The sequence below is a fragment of the Hipposideros armiger genome, unplaced genomic scaffold, assembly GCF_001890085.2.
Source record: "Hipposideros armiger isolate ML-2016 unplaced genomic scaffold, ASM189008v1 scaffold_1056, whole genome shotgun sequence".
Lineage (NCBI taxonomy): Eukaryota > Metazoa > Chordata > Mammalia > Chiroptera > Hipposideridae > Hipposideros > Hipposideros armiger.
The window spans coordinates 477,104-492,524 of NW_017732406.1; the positions used below are offsets into that span (position 1 = coordinate 477,104).

The window sequence follows — 15,421 nt, forward strand, 5'->3', positions numbered from 1 at the left end:
TATATATATATATATATATATATATATATATATATAAATTGCTACTAGTAGTTCTGATATAGAGCCAAGTTTGGACACCACTGAGCTCACCTTCCCCATATAAAAATCCCTTTTGCAAGGCAGAGGAAGGCCTAGGGGCTGGAATAAAAAGCAGATCGAGTGTACTTCCCCATTCTCTTCAAACCTCAGAATCATTGTGGGCCCTCTGTTTCCTACCATCTTCTATGATGGAGCCAGAATGGGCCGGGACAGACAATGAGAAGAAGGAGGCACCATGGAATTTTGCCTGCAGCAGAGCTGGTCCAGCTCCAAACCCTCTTCCAGGTCTCTTTCTTCACCATCCCCTCAGGTGACAGAGAACCAGGCAGATAAGGAAAGGAACCTTAAGAGAGCCCCCAAATGAGCATGATTCCCCACCCAAGGCTTAGACTTCAAATTCTTTGCTTTATCACAAAATCTCACCTCCTGGCATTATAGGCTAATGGCATGTCCTTGAATCTGACCCAGCCCAGCATCACTTCCCTTACGGGGTGGGGGTTGGCAGGTGAGGTGGGAGAAGATCAACATTATGCTTTCCTTAAATGTCATCAGGGGGAAACTCAAATTTTCATGAACATGCTGATAAGATATGAATATATCTGTGTGTTCATACTGGCATTCTTTAGGCAATATTGCCAACAAACAGCCCATTAACACCTTACTATGAGGGGTTGACTGACAAGAACATTTTAATACCTTATTACACGTATGACAATGACATTTCCACAATATAACAAACTGCCTTTAACTGAAAGTATAAAGGAGAGAAGTTACCTGGGCAGTGTCCACTAAAGTAATTTTAATCAAATGCTTAGAACAGTGAGTGCTTGGTATTTTGGAAGCAATCACTATAGTACAGTGGCATTAAGGACTTTATTTCAATTAATGGTGGGCCCAGTGTTGTTGGGTAGGACTATACAAGGGAACATGTTTTTATAGACCATTTTCTACATGAGTTATTTGAACATAGATTGCCTGATGATTAAAAGAAGGCATGATTTATAGGCTAAATATATCTAAAGAAACATGTTGTTAATGTAAAATAGACATGCTCTTTCTCTCTCCCTCTCATTTCTGTTTAGGGTGAAGATTCCATGTTTCCTGTTGGGAAAAACATAGTATATACCTGCCTGGAAGGCTACTCTCTTATTGGAGACCCTGTTGCCAGATGTGGAGAAGATCTACAGTGGCTTGCTGGGGAAATGCATTGTCAGAGTGAGTGGCCTTGGCTGTAATATAAAATATAAGATGAGAGAAGAATGTGGAAGAGAATGAATCAAGATAATAATTGCTCACCATGCACCCCATGTCTCGACTCCCCCATATGATTCTAAGTCTCAGGAGTGCCTTGAAAAAGCCCCTGGCATTCTCTAGTTGATAGTGCTCCTGTAGGTTAGGCACATTTTATTGTGATTTTAAAGTTTCTGGTGTAAATTAGAATTAGCCCGGGAGCTCAGGTCTGGGTAAGATCATCAGGACATCCTCTAGGATTCAGCAATGGTGTCATGGCCGGATACTCAAAGCCCTCTTGAAACTGTGGCAGGGGTGTACCACAGTCTGTCTGCTTCCTGAAATGCTTTGGATCCTATTTGGTTTAGATAGAGGCATCTGAGTAAGACCTTCTGCATATTGTATCACTTTAACGTTACTCTTTGGCTTCCATCTCAGTGGTACTGCAATATAAATTTGTTAAACAGATGGCTAGAGAGTTGTAGGGACATATTTTTCTTATTATCCGTTGGCCTATGCTATGTGAGGAATGCCTGAGTGCACACATGTACATTTTTCTCTTGGAGATATATATGTATCTATATATCTATATCTATATCTATATCTATGTTTATCTATATTTATATCTATATATCTATATCTATCTATCCTATCTATCTGTATATATATATAGTGAAATTTCTGAGTCATAGGGTATACATATGTTTAGATTTGGTAGATGCTACGAGTCTTCCTTGTGGTTGTGTCAATTTATATCCCTACCAGAATCTGAGAAGTTAAGAACACTCTATATTGTCCCCCACACTTGACATCATCTGTTTTTAAAAATTTTTAGCTATACTGGTGAGTGTGTAGTGATATCTTATTTTTTAATATGTTTAACTTTTTTTTTTTAAAGATTTCATTGGGGAGTTGTGGGAGGGGAACAGTGCTGGGGAATCGGGGGAAGGGGAACAGACAAGTTGCTGTCCTTTTGTTCTTCAGTCTAGTTGTGGAGGACGTTGCTTCACTGGCCCAAGTTGGCACCATCATTGCACTCTTCCCAGGCGAGGCAGATCAGTCGCCGGCTTCTGGGCAGCTGCTCACGGCGGCTGCTGGCCGCTCACGCTGGCTGCTGGCGACACACGGAAGCCCATGGCAACCCACTGCAGTAGGGGACTGCAGCCTACGCCTTAGCTGGCGACTCACGGCAGCCCAGCTCCAGGTTGAGCTGTTGTTCAGCATCTTAGCTGTAGAGGGCAGTGTCACTGGCCCTCATATGTGGGATCCGAACCGGGGCCCTCTGGCATCCCAAGCCAGTTCTTACCCAACGCACCACTCAGCCGGCCCCTATATTTAACATTTTTAAATCTGCATTTTTCCCTGTGAATAGTGATGCTAAGCCTGTTTTCACATGTTTATTGGCCATTTGGATATCCTCTTTGGTGAAGTGGCTGTCCAATCTTTTGCCCACTTTTAAAAATTGGTTTGTCTGTCTTTTTCTTATTGATTTGTAGGCCCTCCTCTTTCTCTGTCTATTTCTCTCTCACTCTTTCTCTGGAGTTCTTGAGCAGTGATTACTGAAACAGGATACAAATATTCAATTGCTAGGAGTAATAAAGCCAAAAATTGGTTCTATGAAAAAATTAATAAGATACTTCTGCTTGTAGAACTTCTTTTCCTTTATTGTGAATCTGCTGGTGAAAAAACTGTCCTATTCTTCGTTCATCTTAAAATGTCTTTATTTCATCTCTTTTTCCCCGTGACTATACGTATATCTAATTATAGTTGACATACAATATTATTCAACATCAGCTTCAGAAATACAGTGCGGTGGTCAGGCCTCTACATTTTGAAGGATATTTTAATCGGGTAAGGAATTATAAGTTAGCAATTATTTTCTTTAAACTCTTTAAAGATTTTATTACATTGCCTCTGACTTCATCGTTTTCTAGTGAAAAGTCAATTCTTAGGCTTAATGTTTCTTCTTTGAAAATCGTATCTTTTCTGTTTGGCTGTTTTTAAGATTTTTTTTTGTGTGTGTCTTTGTTTCCAGAAGCAACTCTACTCTGATATGCTTTGGTGTGATTTTCTTTGTCTTTATTCTGGTTGATACTCAAAGCCCTTCTTGAAACTGCTTTAATGTTCTATGTTAATGGAAAATTCTTGATTGTTTTGTCCTCAAATATTGTTTCTGTCCCATTCTTACTTATTTCTTCACATGAGACACAAATGATGCATTTTAATATATATAATTATACTGGGGGTGCCCAAAATATGTATACACATGACTTATATTCATCTTCTTTTTTCTGTATATATTACTACAATTTTAATACAGTTTTTTCCTTTCTTAAAATGTGTATACATTTTTTGGGCACCCTCTGTATTTATATATATCATACATTATTTTCTTTGTTTTCTGTCATTTTCCCCTCTTTGTTTCATTCTAAATATTTCCAATTCATCTATCTTACAGTTTATTAATTCTATGTACAGTTGTATAATCTGCTTTTAGGAGCTCTATTGAGTTCTTAATTTAATTTTCAAATTCTAGATATTTTCTTGTCTACTTTTCTACACTTTCTTATTCTCTGTTGAAATTCCCCATCTTGTCATTTACTTTTCCCCCCCAATATAGATTAATTTTTATTGAATCCCAGACTTTATGTATGAAAAATTAAAGAAATAATTTGAGGCTCTGGGTGATGTTATCTCTCTCTAGAGAAGATTCAGTTTGTTCCTGGCGAGCAGTGAGGGTGCTTCATGCCAGTTTACCTTTATTGCTAGTGTGTGGCCATTAAGGGATTCCAACTGAAATTTTAGTATGGAATTCTTACTTAGGTCCCTCCTTTTCCCAGCCCTGTGAGACAGCTGAAAAGTCTACTCAGCTTTTTCACCTTTGAGCTGCAGCTTTCTCCTCAGTTAAGCAAACTTCAGTTATTATTTTTTTTTCTAATTTATAAATACCTCAAGGAGAAAGGCATTGTCAAATGTTGTAATCACCACTTTAGACTTCCTCTTTCTCTGGAATCTTGGACCTTCAAAACTTCCATTGGCTTGGTACCTCTCTGATGCTCTCTGGAATATTTTTTCCTTTACTTTTTATAGCCTTTCTCTTTGTCTTGGTGGGAGCATGACTGTAAAGGCAGCAATTGTGTCATGGCCAGATAATAATCTAACATGTAAATCTGATGTTAAATTATTAGCTTTTTGAGGGCAGAATATGTAACTTGTATCTTCTTGTATCCCCAGCAATACACAACAAAATGTAGGCACTCAATTGATGTTTTTTTGAATGAGTGAATAAATGGACTTTCTGATGGAAATGGTACAGAAATAGAGCAGCGTTTTGTAGAATATTGTCCAAAGTCCATTAGAGAGGTTGCCAAGATTATTTTAAAATCATGAATTCAGATGTGTTTTCCATAACTGCATGCTTCTCATTTTTCTCTGCTGTTTTTTCAAGAAGATTTGAGATAATGAATGTAACCAAGCAAGAAAGACTAGAGATAGGAAACCAAATAACATTTAACACTTTTATGGCTGCAAGATTAAAAGCAGTTCTCTAACCATTCAGACAGTAAAATATCTAATTGGATATATGCTAATGATATGCAAATAAGTACAGATCTTGGGAAAATTCTAGTGGGGTTTAACCAGACCAGATAGATAAGTGGCAGCTGTGAAAAGTCTGGTTTTGACAGTAGGCTAGATTTTAGGACTCTGTTTTTAAGGTTTACTCATTTTAAGTTGTCACATTGCTCTGAGGCTAGGCATGGGAGAGTGGAAACTGTTTTGGTCTTCACTCATTCATTGGTCAATTACATGCCAGACACTGTGGGCCATGTCTTTTAGGGCACCCTAAGAGTGAACTCACCTCTTCGACCTTGTCCTCTACTGTGAAAAAGCAGAGCAATTATATCAGCACCATTCAAGGCTGTCATTTTTTTTAAAAAAACATGGTTTAGGAAAGCAATGACCCTTGTATTCTGTTATTTTTTTATCTCTAGAAGTTGCCTGCGTTCTACCTGCACTGATGGATGGCATACAGAGTCATCCCCTCAAACCTTTCTACACAATTGGCGAGAAGGTGACCTTTTCCTGTTCAGGTGGCATGTCCTTAGATGGTCCTTCAACATTTCTCTGTGGATCCAGCCTTAAGTGGAGTCCTGAGATGAAGAATGTCCAGTGTGTGCAAAAAGGTGAGTGGATCCCAGGTCTGTCCAAAGACACCTGCACTTAGGTGAGTCTTGTGATGGTCCTTATGGCACAGAATCATTATAACTGTGAGCCCTTCCCTCCATCCTTGCCCCACTATGAGAAGGAGGTCAGTTCATAGACTGGGTAACAAACTTTTTACCTGGCACTGATAGACTCATGGAATGCAAAGAAAGGCAAAAATAGCCCTGGTGATTCTTAAATTTTAACCGAAACCCTTTATATCAAAGATCCGCTTTGTATTTTTTATGGTACAAAGAGAAAGGATTTTGAAAAACTAATTTCTGTTCTCCTCCTAATTTTTTAAATGTGCTTTTATTAAGTATAGAGTTGAGATCAATATTTATATAAAATTCTATGTGTTTCATTTATGGCCTCTCAGAGAATGTATTAGTATTATTGAAATTAAAACATTTAAAGCATTTACATTTAACCCTGCAAAGCAGAAATTCTTGAAGGAGAAGTGTTGTGGTTTGTGAAGTTGTTCATAATAGTGGAAATCCAAAAGTCTAGTGTTTTGAACATCAAGCAAATTAAAATGGTTTTTTTGAGAACTGAAGGTAGGAAGGGATTTGGAAAACCCAACTATTTCTTTTTTTTAGAGATAATTAAGATGAGATGGAGTTATTTTTCAAATAACCTCCTCTTTCTTCCTTGTTTACATTTATTAATAAATGAAAAAATATGTAACAAAAACCTGAAAAGAGAAAAACTTAATTGCATTTATTTTATATGGCATTCTTATTTCTCTAGTGTATTATTAATGTATTTATATATTTATGTATTTATGTATTTATTTTCAGGTGTACTAAGCAATGCAATAATTAGACATTTACACCCCTCATAAAGTGATAACCCACCCCTCAAGCTACTACTCCTCTGACATCTTATACAGCTGTTAAAATACCATTGACTCTATTCCCTATGTTGTACTCCACATCCCGTGACTATATATACCTATATATTTAGTTATAGTTGATATTCAGTATTATTATACTTCAGCTTCAGTGTATAATTTTTAATTCAATTGCTCACATGTGTCCTCTATAGTAACAATGAAGTACTAGATTCTATGAGTGATGCCTTTTGGTGAATTCGATGGTCACAACTGAAAAGAGCAGCTGCGTGGAGCCCTGTAACTAAGGGCAGACACGGGCTGTGGTGTTAACTAGACTGTAGACAACAGAACAGGAGGGCAGTATGTCTAGTGGAATGCCCACCATGCCAGCTCCTGTGTGCTTGTTTAGCTGTCAAAGGTCCATGTAAGAGGCAATTGTTTTATTTTCTACATACACTGACGCATAAATATGAATTTATTTAGGATATTTGAAGTGATGGACCTGTGCCAGTAATTCTAAAATTAAAGAGAACCATGTGCAGTTGTTAATGTTGCTCTTTAATTCCAGTTGAGATTATATACTTGTCTTTCTAAAATGTCTGCTTGAGACATTTTGTAGCACAATTTGGTATGAAATTTCTTCCGCTCAGTAGCAAATTCTATTAAAGTTTCAATGATGGATGTTTTTCAGACCTGAATATTTTTTTTCAAAGACCTGGATAACAATAAAAACTATCCTTAAAATAAGTCTATAATAAATGAAAAATTCCAGGTTATTCAGCCTCCAAAGTTAATGTTTTAAAATACCTGCTATATCCGGCTGGCCGGGTGGCTCAGCTGGTAAAGAGTTTGCTTAAGAGCTCTGAGCAACAAGGATGCTAGTTTGATTCCCACATGGGTCAGTGAGCTTTGGCCGAGCTCTGCCCGAGCTGAGCTGCACCTGGACTGAGCTGCACCCAAGCTGAGCCGCCGCTGAGCTGCCAACAAGTGGCAGGATGGCTCAGCTGGGGAGAGCACGTGCTCCTAATGACGAGATTGCCTGTTCGATGGTGGCTATGCCCATCCACAGCTGGGACTGAACTCAGCACCTTGAGCTGAGTTGCTGCCTGGATGGCTCAGTGGATAGAGCGTGCATTCTTAACAGCAAGGTTGCTGGTTCGACTCCCGCATGAAAGAAAGAAAAAGAAAAAGATAGGGATGCTCTCTCTATCACATCTAAAATACTTACTATATCAGTAGTCTTTTTTATTATGGTAAATACATATAACATAAAAGTTACTCTTTTCATAGTTTTTGAATGCATAGTTCAGTGGCATTAAGTACATTCCCGTTTTTGTGCAACCATCGACACCACCCACTTCCAGAACTTTTTCATCCTCCCAGGCTGAAACTCTGTACCTATGAAACGCTAAACCCTTATCACCCCTCATCAGTATTTAGTGTTGATATGAAGATTATTTGGTCTTAAAATAGTAAAGGCACATACTCTAGATGGGCCCTAAAAGACTGTTTGGTTAATCAAACTATAATCAAGCTATGAAGAAAACAAAGCTATGCTCTTCTTAAATGCAAAAATGTTGGGTCTAGGTAATTCTATAAGTAATATTTCACAAAGAAGTTGTAATAGCTTTTAGAAAACATTTAAAACCTCACATTTCATCCTTATGAATGATTAGCAAATAAACTTCTAATCATAATACAGAACTAATTTATATGGCTTTATTATTGAACTTTAGTTTGGGTACATTTAGAGTAGGCTTTCTCAACCCCAGTGCTATTGGAATTTTGGGCCTGATAATTTCTTGGTTGTGGGGGCTGTCCTGTGCATTCTAAGATGTTTAGCAGCATCCCTGGCTTCTACCCACTAGATGTCAGTAGAACCCTCCCAGTGGTGACAACCAAGACAACCAAAAATGTCTCTAGACATTGGCAAATAACCCTGGGGGGCAAAATTGCCCTTGGTTGAGGAGCACTAATCTAGATAATACTATTAAAAATATATATTTACTTTGGAATAATTTTAGGTTTCAGAAAAGTTACAAAGATAGTTTCCGTATACCTTTTACTCACCTTTTCACAATATTAACATCTCACATAATTTGATATAATGTAGTTGGTGAAAGCTAAGACATTAATATTATTATAATACTATTGACTAAAATATAGACTTTATTCATATATCACCAGTTTTCCCACTAATATCCTCTTTAAGGTTTAAGATATAATTCAAGATACCAGGCTGCATTTAGGATAATACTATTTTAAAAGGTGGTGTTTAAACAATGAGTAGTTGTCATAGATGTTGCTGGACATGGCAGGAATACTTCACATGGCTACCACTTTTGCAAGTTTACGACTTGTTCATGAGATTTCCCTGTTATGTCTAAAGCTCTTAAGTTTTTCAAAGTAAGGAAGTACTCCATAGTTTATTCATCCATTAGAACGTGCTCTTCTTTACAGCTTTATAGATCTATCCAACAGGTAGCTAGATTTATGATGCAAAAGTATATGTTACTGAATTCCATTGTAAAGAAACTGGCAGGAGGTGAAAATAGCAGGGTGTTGTAGATTATTCTCATTATAGTCAGGTACAGCCAAGACAATGACAGTCAAATTATGCTCTTGAAAGCTGAACCAAGGACTTTTCCTATCAAAATTGGAATGCTGGTTGATGTTTGATTGGTTTGTAGAAAACACAAAAAATGGAAAGGATTTTGTTAGTATAAGTACCCCCAGATATTTACTAACTGTTGAGAGGAGGCCACTTGGATGTTACAGGTAACAGGCGATTATAAATCTCCTGGGGTTACCAGAAAGTTCTCCATGTATAGGTCTAGTTATGTTGCTGTTTTCTGTGGCAGGCACAGTGGGCAAAATGCAGTTCACACGACAGTTTATAAACACCAATTTCTTGACGAAAGGGAGCCTGATCTACTGGCCATGAACGTTTGTTGGCTTAAACGCTGGCTTGACCAATTTGTTAACTGTGTGAACTAGCACCAATTTCCTAACTTCTCTGACCCTTACTTTCATCTCTCAAATGGGCACCTGTTAAGGAGGATTAAATATCACAATGCATAAAAAGTGCATGGCTAATAGTAAGTGCTCAAGAAATGGTAGCTACTATGACCAATGAACGTATTTGTAGGGTGCTCCTAGGAACACTTTATTTCTTGTAAAATGCTTTCCAGCTTTAATTTTTTACTGTACAAACTTGTGGTAGTTGAGCATATTACAGAGCCTGGTTCAACAATTCAAATAACATGTTGTTTACTACTAAGAAATTCTTCTAATGCTTGCATCTCCCTTCTCCTTTTCTTTTAGAAGCCCCTTTAACACAGGCAGTGCCTAAATGTCAGCATTGGGAGAAACTGCAGAATTCAAGATGTGTTTGTAAATTACCCTATGAATGTGGGTAAGCTCTATATTTGCTCATTTCTCTTTGTTTTATTTTATTCACGATCAATAACAAATGATTTCTTTTTTTTTTTTTAAAGATTTTTATTGGGGAATTGGGGGGATGGGAACAGTGCTGGGGAATTGGGGAAAGGGGAACAGACAAGTTGCTGTCGTTTTGTTCTTCAGTCTAGTTGTGGAGGACGTTGCTTCACTGGCCCAAGTTGGCACCATCATTGCGCTCTTCTCTGGCAAGGCAGATCAGTCGCCGGCTTCTGGACGGCCGCTCACTGCGGCTGCTGGCCGCTCACGCTGGCTGCTGGCCACACACGGTAGCCCATGGCAATGCACTGCCACAGGGACTGCAGCCCACGCCGTCGCCGGCGACTCATGGCAGCCCAGCTCCAGGTTGAGCTGTTGTTCAGCATCTTAGCTGTAGAGGGCAGTGTCACTGGCCCTCATATGTGGGATCCGAACCGGGGCCCTCTGGCATCCCAAGCGAGTTCTTAACCATCGCGCCACTCGGCCGGCCCAACAAATGATTTCTTAAACGCTAGCCTCTGTTACATCGAAGGTGTTGCTTACCAAGGGTTAAGGATCTTTGCATTTTAATCTGTCCCATCTGATGCCTGCTATTTGCCTGGGTCACCAGGGCTGACAATTTATGGCATTAGGTGGTACTCTAATCTGGCTAGAGAAAGGCTGAAGGACTACTTCAGCACCACTGGTTCTATATATAAAATGGTGAAAAAATGACAAAACTGCCACCTGAGGGTTTAGAGTTTGAGAGGATTAGGACTGAAATTCCCTGGAGACATAAACTCTTATAGCAATACCGATAGTGAAAAAACCAGCTGCTTTTCTGATTCTTGAAATGTCAGTTTCTAGATTGCATTGTAAGACTGCCATGCAACTTGAAATCACTCCATTGTAGGAGCATATCTGAAGTAGTTACTAGATGTATCATGGTCCTTGTCGGATACAGATGGCATGATTCGATTAGGACAGATGAGGTTTACAAGTGGGACTATTGACTGAAGTGGGAGAGTAACATGGCCAGCCACAGGGCAGTGCCCTGGCCAGATCACAGCTAGTGTATATTGTTCATGCCCAGGCCTGAAGGTTTTGATGAAAACCTGGAGAGAGAGAGGGAGGGAGATGTGAAGAGGGCAGCTGAGGAGGAGCTGAATCCCTCACTTTAGGGACCTCAGAGACCCCTCAGGATGAGCCAGGGGGAATAAACACCCCAGCTGCACTGTCTTCCCTCTTTCCAATCTCCTACCCATGCTCCCCATTGATCAAATGCACCGAAAGCTAGAAGACAAGGAAATCTATTGATGTGGTCCACACGTGTCAGCCTTCCAGGCAGGGTGGAGAAGAGTGGAGAGTGACGCTGGAGAGGCAAATGGGGGATAGCCAGGGCCCGGAGTTATTGGTTATCTTTAAGCATAAAAATCAGAGCACAAGTTTACTGGCCAATTACTTGACTTTCAATTATTGTTGTCATCAAAGTACATGCCCAACTCCATGAACACCTGCAGTATGTAATGATGATTGTGGTGGCATTTTATAGGAAGTAACACCTTGTGTGAAGAAGACAACTAACTAAATAGTGTAAATGGCAGTGATGGTCGGCCCGGAATATTCTGACTATGCTGTTATTTTCTATTAACCTTTGTTTATGTTGATTCACCTTTATCCTCTTTCGAACTTCCCCGGTTCATTTAGTTTGTCTGCAGCCTGCTGTTTATAGACCTGGTGTGAGTTTCCATATCAGATACTGATGCCAAGGTGGCCTTGTAAAGTCTCTGCCTTTTAAGCTGTTCTGAGTAGTCCTGTTTAAAGTTCAAATAAGCAGATAAAAAACACATATAACGGGCTGGCCGAGTGGTGAGATGGGTAAGAACTGGCTTGGGATGCCAGAGGGCCCCGGTTCGGATCCCACATATGAGGGCCAGTGACACTGCCCTCCACAGCTAAGATGCAGAACAAAAGGACAGCAACTTGTCTGTTCCCCTTCCCCTAATTCCCCAGCACTGTTCCCATCCCCCCAATTCCCCAATAAAAATCTTTAAAAAAACAACAAAAAAAACACATATAAGGATTTGTTTCCATTATGTAAAGAACTACAAGTAAAGTTAGCTCTTGGTCAGAGAAAAATATTAGAGCTAAATATATATATGTATGTGCATATATATATATATATATATGCACATACATATATATACACACATATATAACTCCATCTACTGTATAAAAATATTTTGTCTAAGGTTTCACTACAGTAATGCCTTCCTCATTCATCAGCATTCAGAAATGTGGTTGTTTTTATTAGCAACATTTCTAAAAAGCAGGATCTCACCATTTTAGCAGCAATCTTAAGAAACAAAAGTAGTAATTTTCATGGAAATATTTTCAAACTACTTTGTAGACATAAACACTAACAAATAGCATGGAAAAATAGTTTCATGTTTTCTTGAGGATTCAGTCATCACCTGTTGGATGGTGCCATCCTATGGACATGAACTCTCGGGGTTGCTGGGCTGGGAGAGCTAATTTCTCCTGCAGTCAACGGTCCCATCTGACTACAGTCTCTGAGTTTTTGACCTTTGCATATTTTCTGTCTCTTTCCTTGTCATCAGTCCACCAGCTCTCTCCAGCAGAGATTGCCTTCTCCTCCCATTTGCTGTATCTGATCTGTTCTAGATGAAATTAGATATCTAAGCTTGTAAAAATTATGAGCACATAAAGTGCAAAATATGTTCATTTTGAAGATCTGGGTGGATGGGCGCTTAGTAATGAAGGATTTACATTTCTGTTCTATCTTTTTGCTGCGGGTGATAACACAACTGAGCTCAGAGCCTGACCTTTCACTCCTCATCCGCAGCTATTAAGAATGAAAATCTTGTAAATAATGTAATTTTAAACATCTGTTTCAGATCCTCCTTGGGTGTATGTGCTCGGGATGAGAGAAGCAAAAGGATATTGCCTCTGACAGTTTGCAAGATGCATGTTCTCCACTGTCAGGGTAAAGCTTACACTCTGATGGGTAGTGAGAGCTGTACTCTGCCTGCCTCAGCTGAGAAAGCTTGCGGCCTGTGTCCATTGTGGGAAAAATGTGATGGTAAGGGGACATTTCATATGTGTAACTATACGAATGCTAAAGTAATAGCGCTGAGGTTTAAAACAATGCAGTTTTCTAGTTTAGCAGCAGATTCCTGAAAATGTGAAAGACTCAGGCTGGTCTGACAGTGAACGGCTCTCTCCACTGCCTTCCTCGGGAGCGGGTTGGGTCAAGTTTCTAGTGACCGAGCACCCATACCTGATGGTCTGCATGTCCCTCTGAAATCCGTGGTTCCCATTCCATCTTCATGATTTCAGCTCTGTCCTTGTATTATCCACATTATGTTCTCATTAAAAAAAATAGACTCATACAAAAATAACTATTTTAAAAAAGAAACTTCATATCACTTTCTTAAAAGGAAGTCTCTCGTGCTGTAACTATTGGGTAACTATCAAAATACATAGAATGAAACAAAATAAGGTTGTAGATTCTAGCTAGATGCTGCTGGGAGCTTGAGGGATGCTGTTTCTTTGGGATAAAGGGCATTTAGCAAGTGTTAGGAAGGTGTTAAAAGCATATCAGCACTGGGCCAATACTTTCTCCTAGAAGGAATCAGAGGATTTGAAGAGAATAGCAAGTTTCTTTCTTGAGTTGGGATTCAGTATTTGCTAGCGCTATGTCCAAGTAGCACTTACAATGATCTTAACTACCACCAGCATGGCCCATCTCCCGTGGTTTCAGGTATACCACCGAGGGGCAAGTTCTGAGTTACCAGACCCAGGTCACTGCCCTCAGTTTCCCCATTTGTCAATTTGGGAGCTGGACTCTGTGATCTGTAAGGTCTCTGCCAGCTCTTCAGGCCCTCCCCCTCTTGTCCTGTACCCACTGGGCACCTTTCCCCTCACTCCCATCATGGTTTGCAGCACAGACAATGACATTCGTAATTCTAGCCACTTCTGATTCACTTTGGGTTTGGCAGTCATCACAGTCAGCTGATGACCTTGTTATTTTCCTCCTGGGGATACCTGGCTGGTGTATTCAAGCCTTGAAACTTTGGAGCACACAGTGCTATCCTCTTGAACTCATTTCTGGTTTGTTTTTGTGGGATATGAAGCCTTTTGTGCTTCGTGCCCTCTCTCTCAAAGCAAGTTGAATTCTTTGGTTCTTTGTCTCTGTTTGACTATTGCTCTTTTGATCCTGCAGCTCTTTACTGAGATCTTGTCATCTGGTCTAGGGGTTGACAGGTCACACTCAGGCTCTGACTCACCTGAACAGCAGGGAGCAGAAAAGAGCTGGAGAGCTCTTGACTTGGGAGAACCTCCGGCCCCATGTGGTCCAACCAATAGGAGGGTTGGCGCCAGCCTTGAAATCTGCTCATTTTGAGTGGAACAAAATACCTCGCTTTCCTGGTCCTACTGCTTTTCCAGGGGGTAGTTGATTCCATTGCTCAAGGCGGGGGATTCTATGGCTCTCTAATCACCACATTGTGACTTTGGAGGTAATGTGCTTTTCATGTTCCCATTTCCACGATGTGCCATTAAGCCTCTCTTGCTTATTTTTCAAGCCCAGGGCAGCAAATGTGTCTGCAGAGAAGCATTGGAGTGCGCAGAAGAAGGGATTAGCATCTGTGTGGAAGTGAACGGCATGGAGCAGACGATGACGGAGTGTGAGGCTGGCACCCTGAGGTGCCGAGGGCAGAGCATCTCCATCACCAGCTTGAGGCCCTGCGAGGCGGGAGCCCCCTAGGCTCCTGGATGCCCATAGGCTTGCGCGAAATCCAGCAGCCCACTGTGTCTGAGTGAAAACACTCTCCTAACTCAGCACTTTAGACAACTTCTCCAGCACAGAGGCACATTCCTCTCCTTCCCCTCCCGGGTCCACTTCTCCCCTGAACTTCTGGCAACCTGCATAAACACGACCCTTTGTTCTCCCAAACCTGAATCCAGATGCTCTTTGTCTTCTTCTTTTCTTAAAATGTCAGTCAGAATGAAGAATATTCATGTAACCTCTGTATGAGCTAACTGTATGTTCTTGGAAAAATTGCTAACTTCTCTGGACCTTGACTTTCTAATCGGAAAATTAGAGGATTAGACTAGAGAAACTTGAATGCTCCATTCAGCCCTATGATTCTTTGAAGTATGATTGACTCCGCCCAGGAGCCAGAACACACTCTGCAAGTTGAGTAGGCAAACAGAAAGACTAGAAAGGTTGGCTTCCCTCAGTGAAACCGAATACAAAGGGACCCTTCAATGGACAAAGGCAGATACCAGTATTTTATCCCAAGTAATAGTCTCACGCTTCATCCCAGTGACTCAAGCACCTCATGTAGGGATTCCTAATCTTGTTGGGAGATTGAACCACCGAATTGTTAGAGCTGAATTCATCAGGCTGTAGTCATGGGTACTGTCTTCTTGCCTGAGAATGAATACAATGCAGTCTTCTCTGTGGGGCTTTTTTTAGTACGCATCCAACACAAGACCTGCAATTTGCCCCCCCATCCCCTTTCCTTTTTTTTTTTTTTTTTTAAGCTGAGCCATCCTGCCACCTGTTGGCAGCTCAGCGGCTGCTCAGCTCGGGCTGGACATCGAACCACTGTTGCTCAGAGCTCAAACTCTTGAGTGAGCTCTTAACCAACTGAGCCACTCGGCCGGCCG

At 40.4% G+C, this 15,421-nt stretch overlaps 1 protein-coding gene across 1 annotated transcript in view; it reads left to right on the forward strand.

Moving 5' to 3' along the window:
- The window catches only part of C7 (complement C7), a 47,769-nt gene extending 33,067 nt beyond the window's left edge, over positions 1–14,702 (forward strand). Inside the window, exons 14-18 of the mRNA XM_019631977.1 lie at positions 1,122–1,254; positions 5,262–5,453; positions 9,632–9,722; positions 12,643–12,827; positions 14,332–14,702. Coding sequence (XP_019487522.1) covers positions 1,122–1,254; positions 5,262–5,453; positions 9,632–9,722; positions 12,643–12,827; positions 14,332–14,513 — 783 coding nt within the window. The 3' untranslated portion in view covers positions 14,514–14,702. The remainder of the gene's footprint in view (positions 1–1,121; positions 1,255–5,261; positions 5,454–9,631; positions 9,723–12,642; positions 12,828–14,331) is intronic.
- Positions 14,703–15,421: the final 719 nt, after the last annotated feature.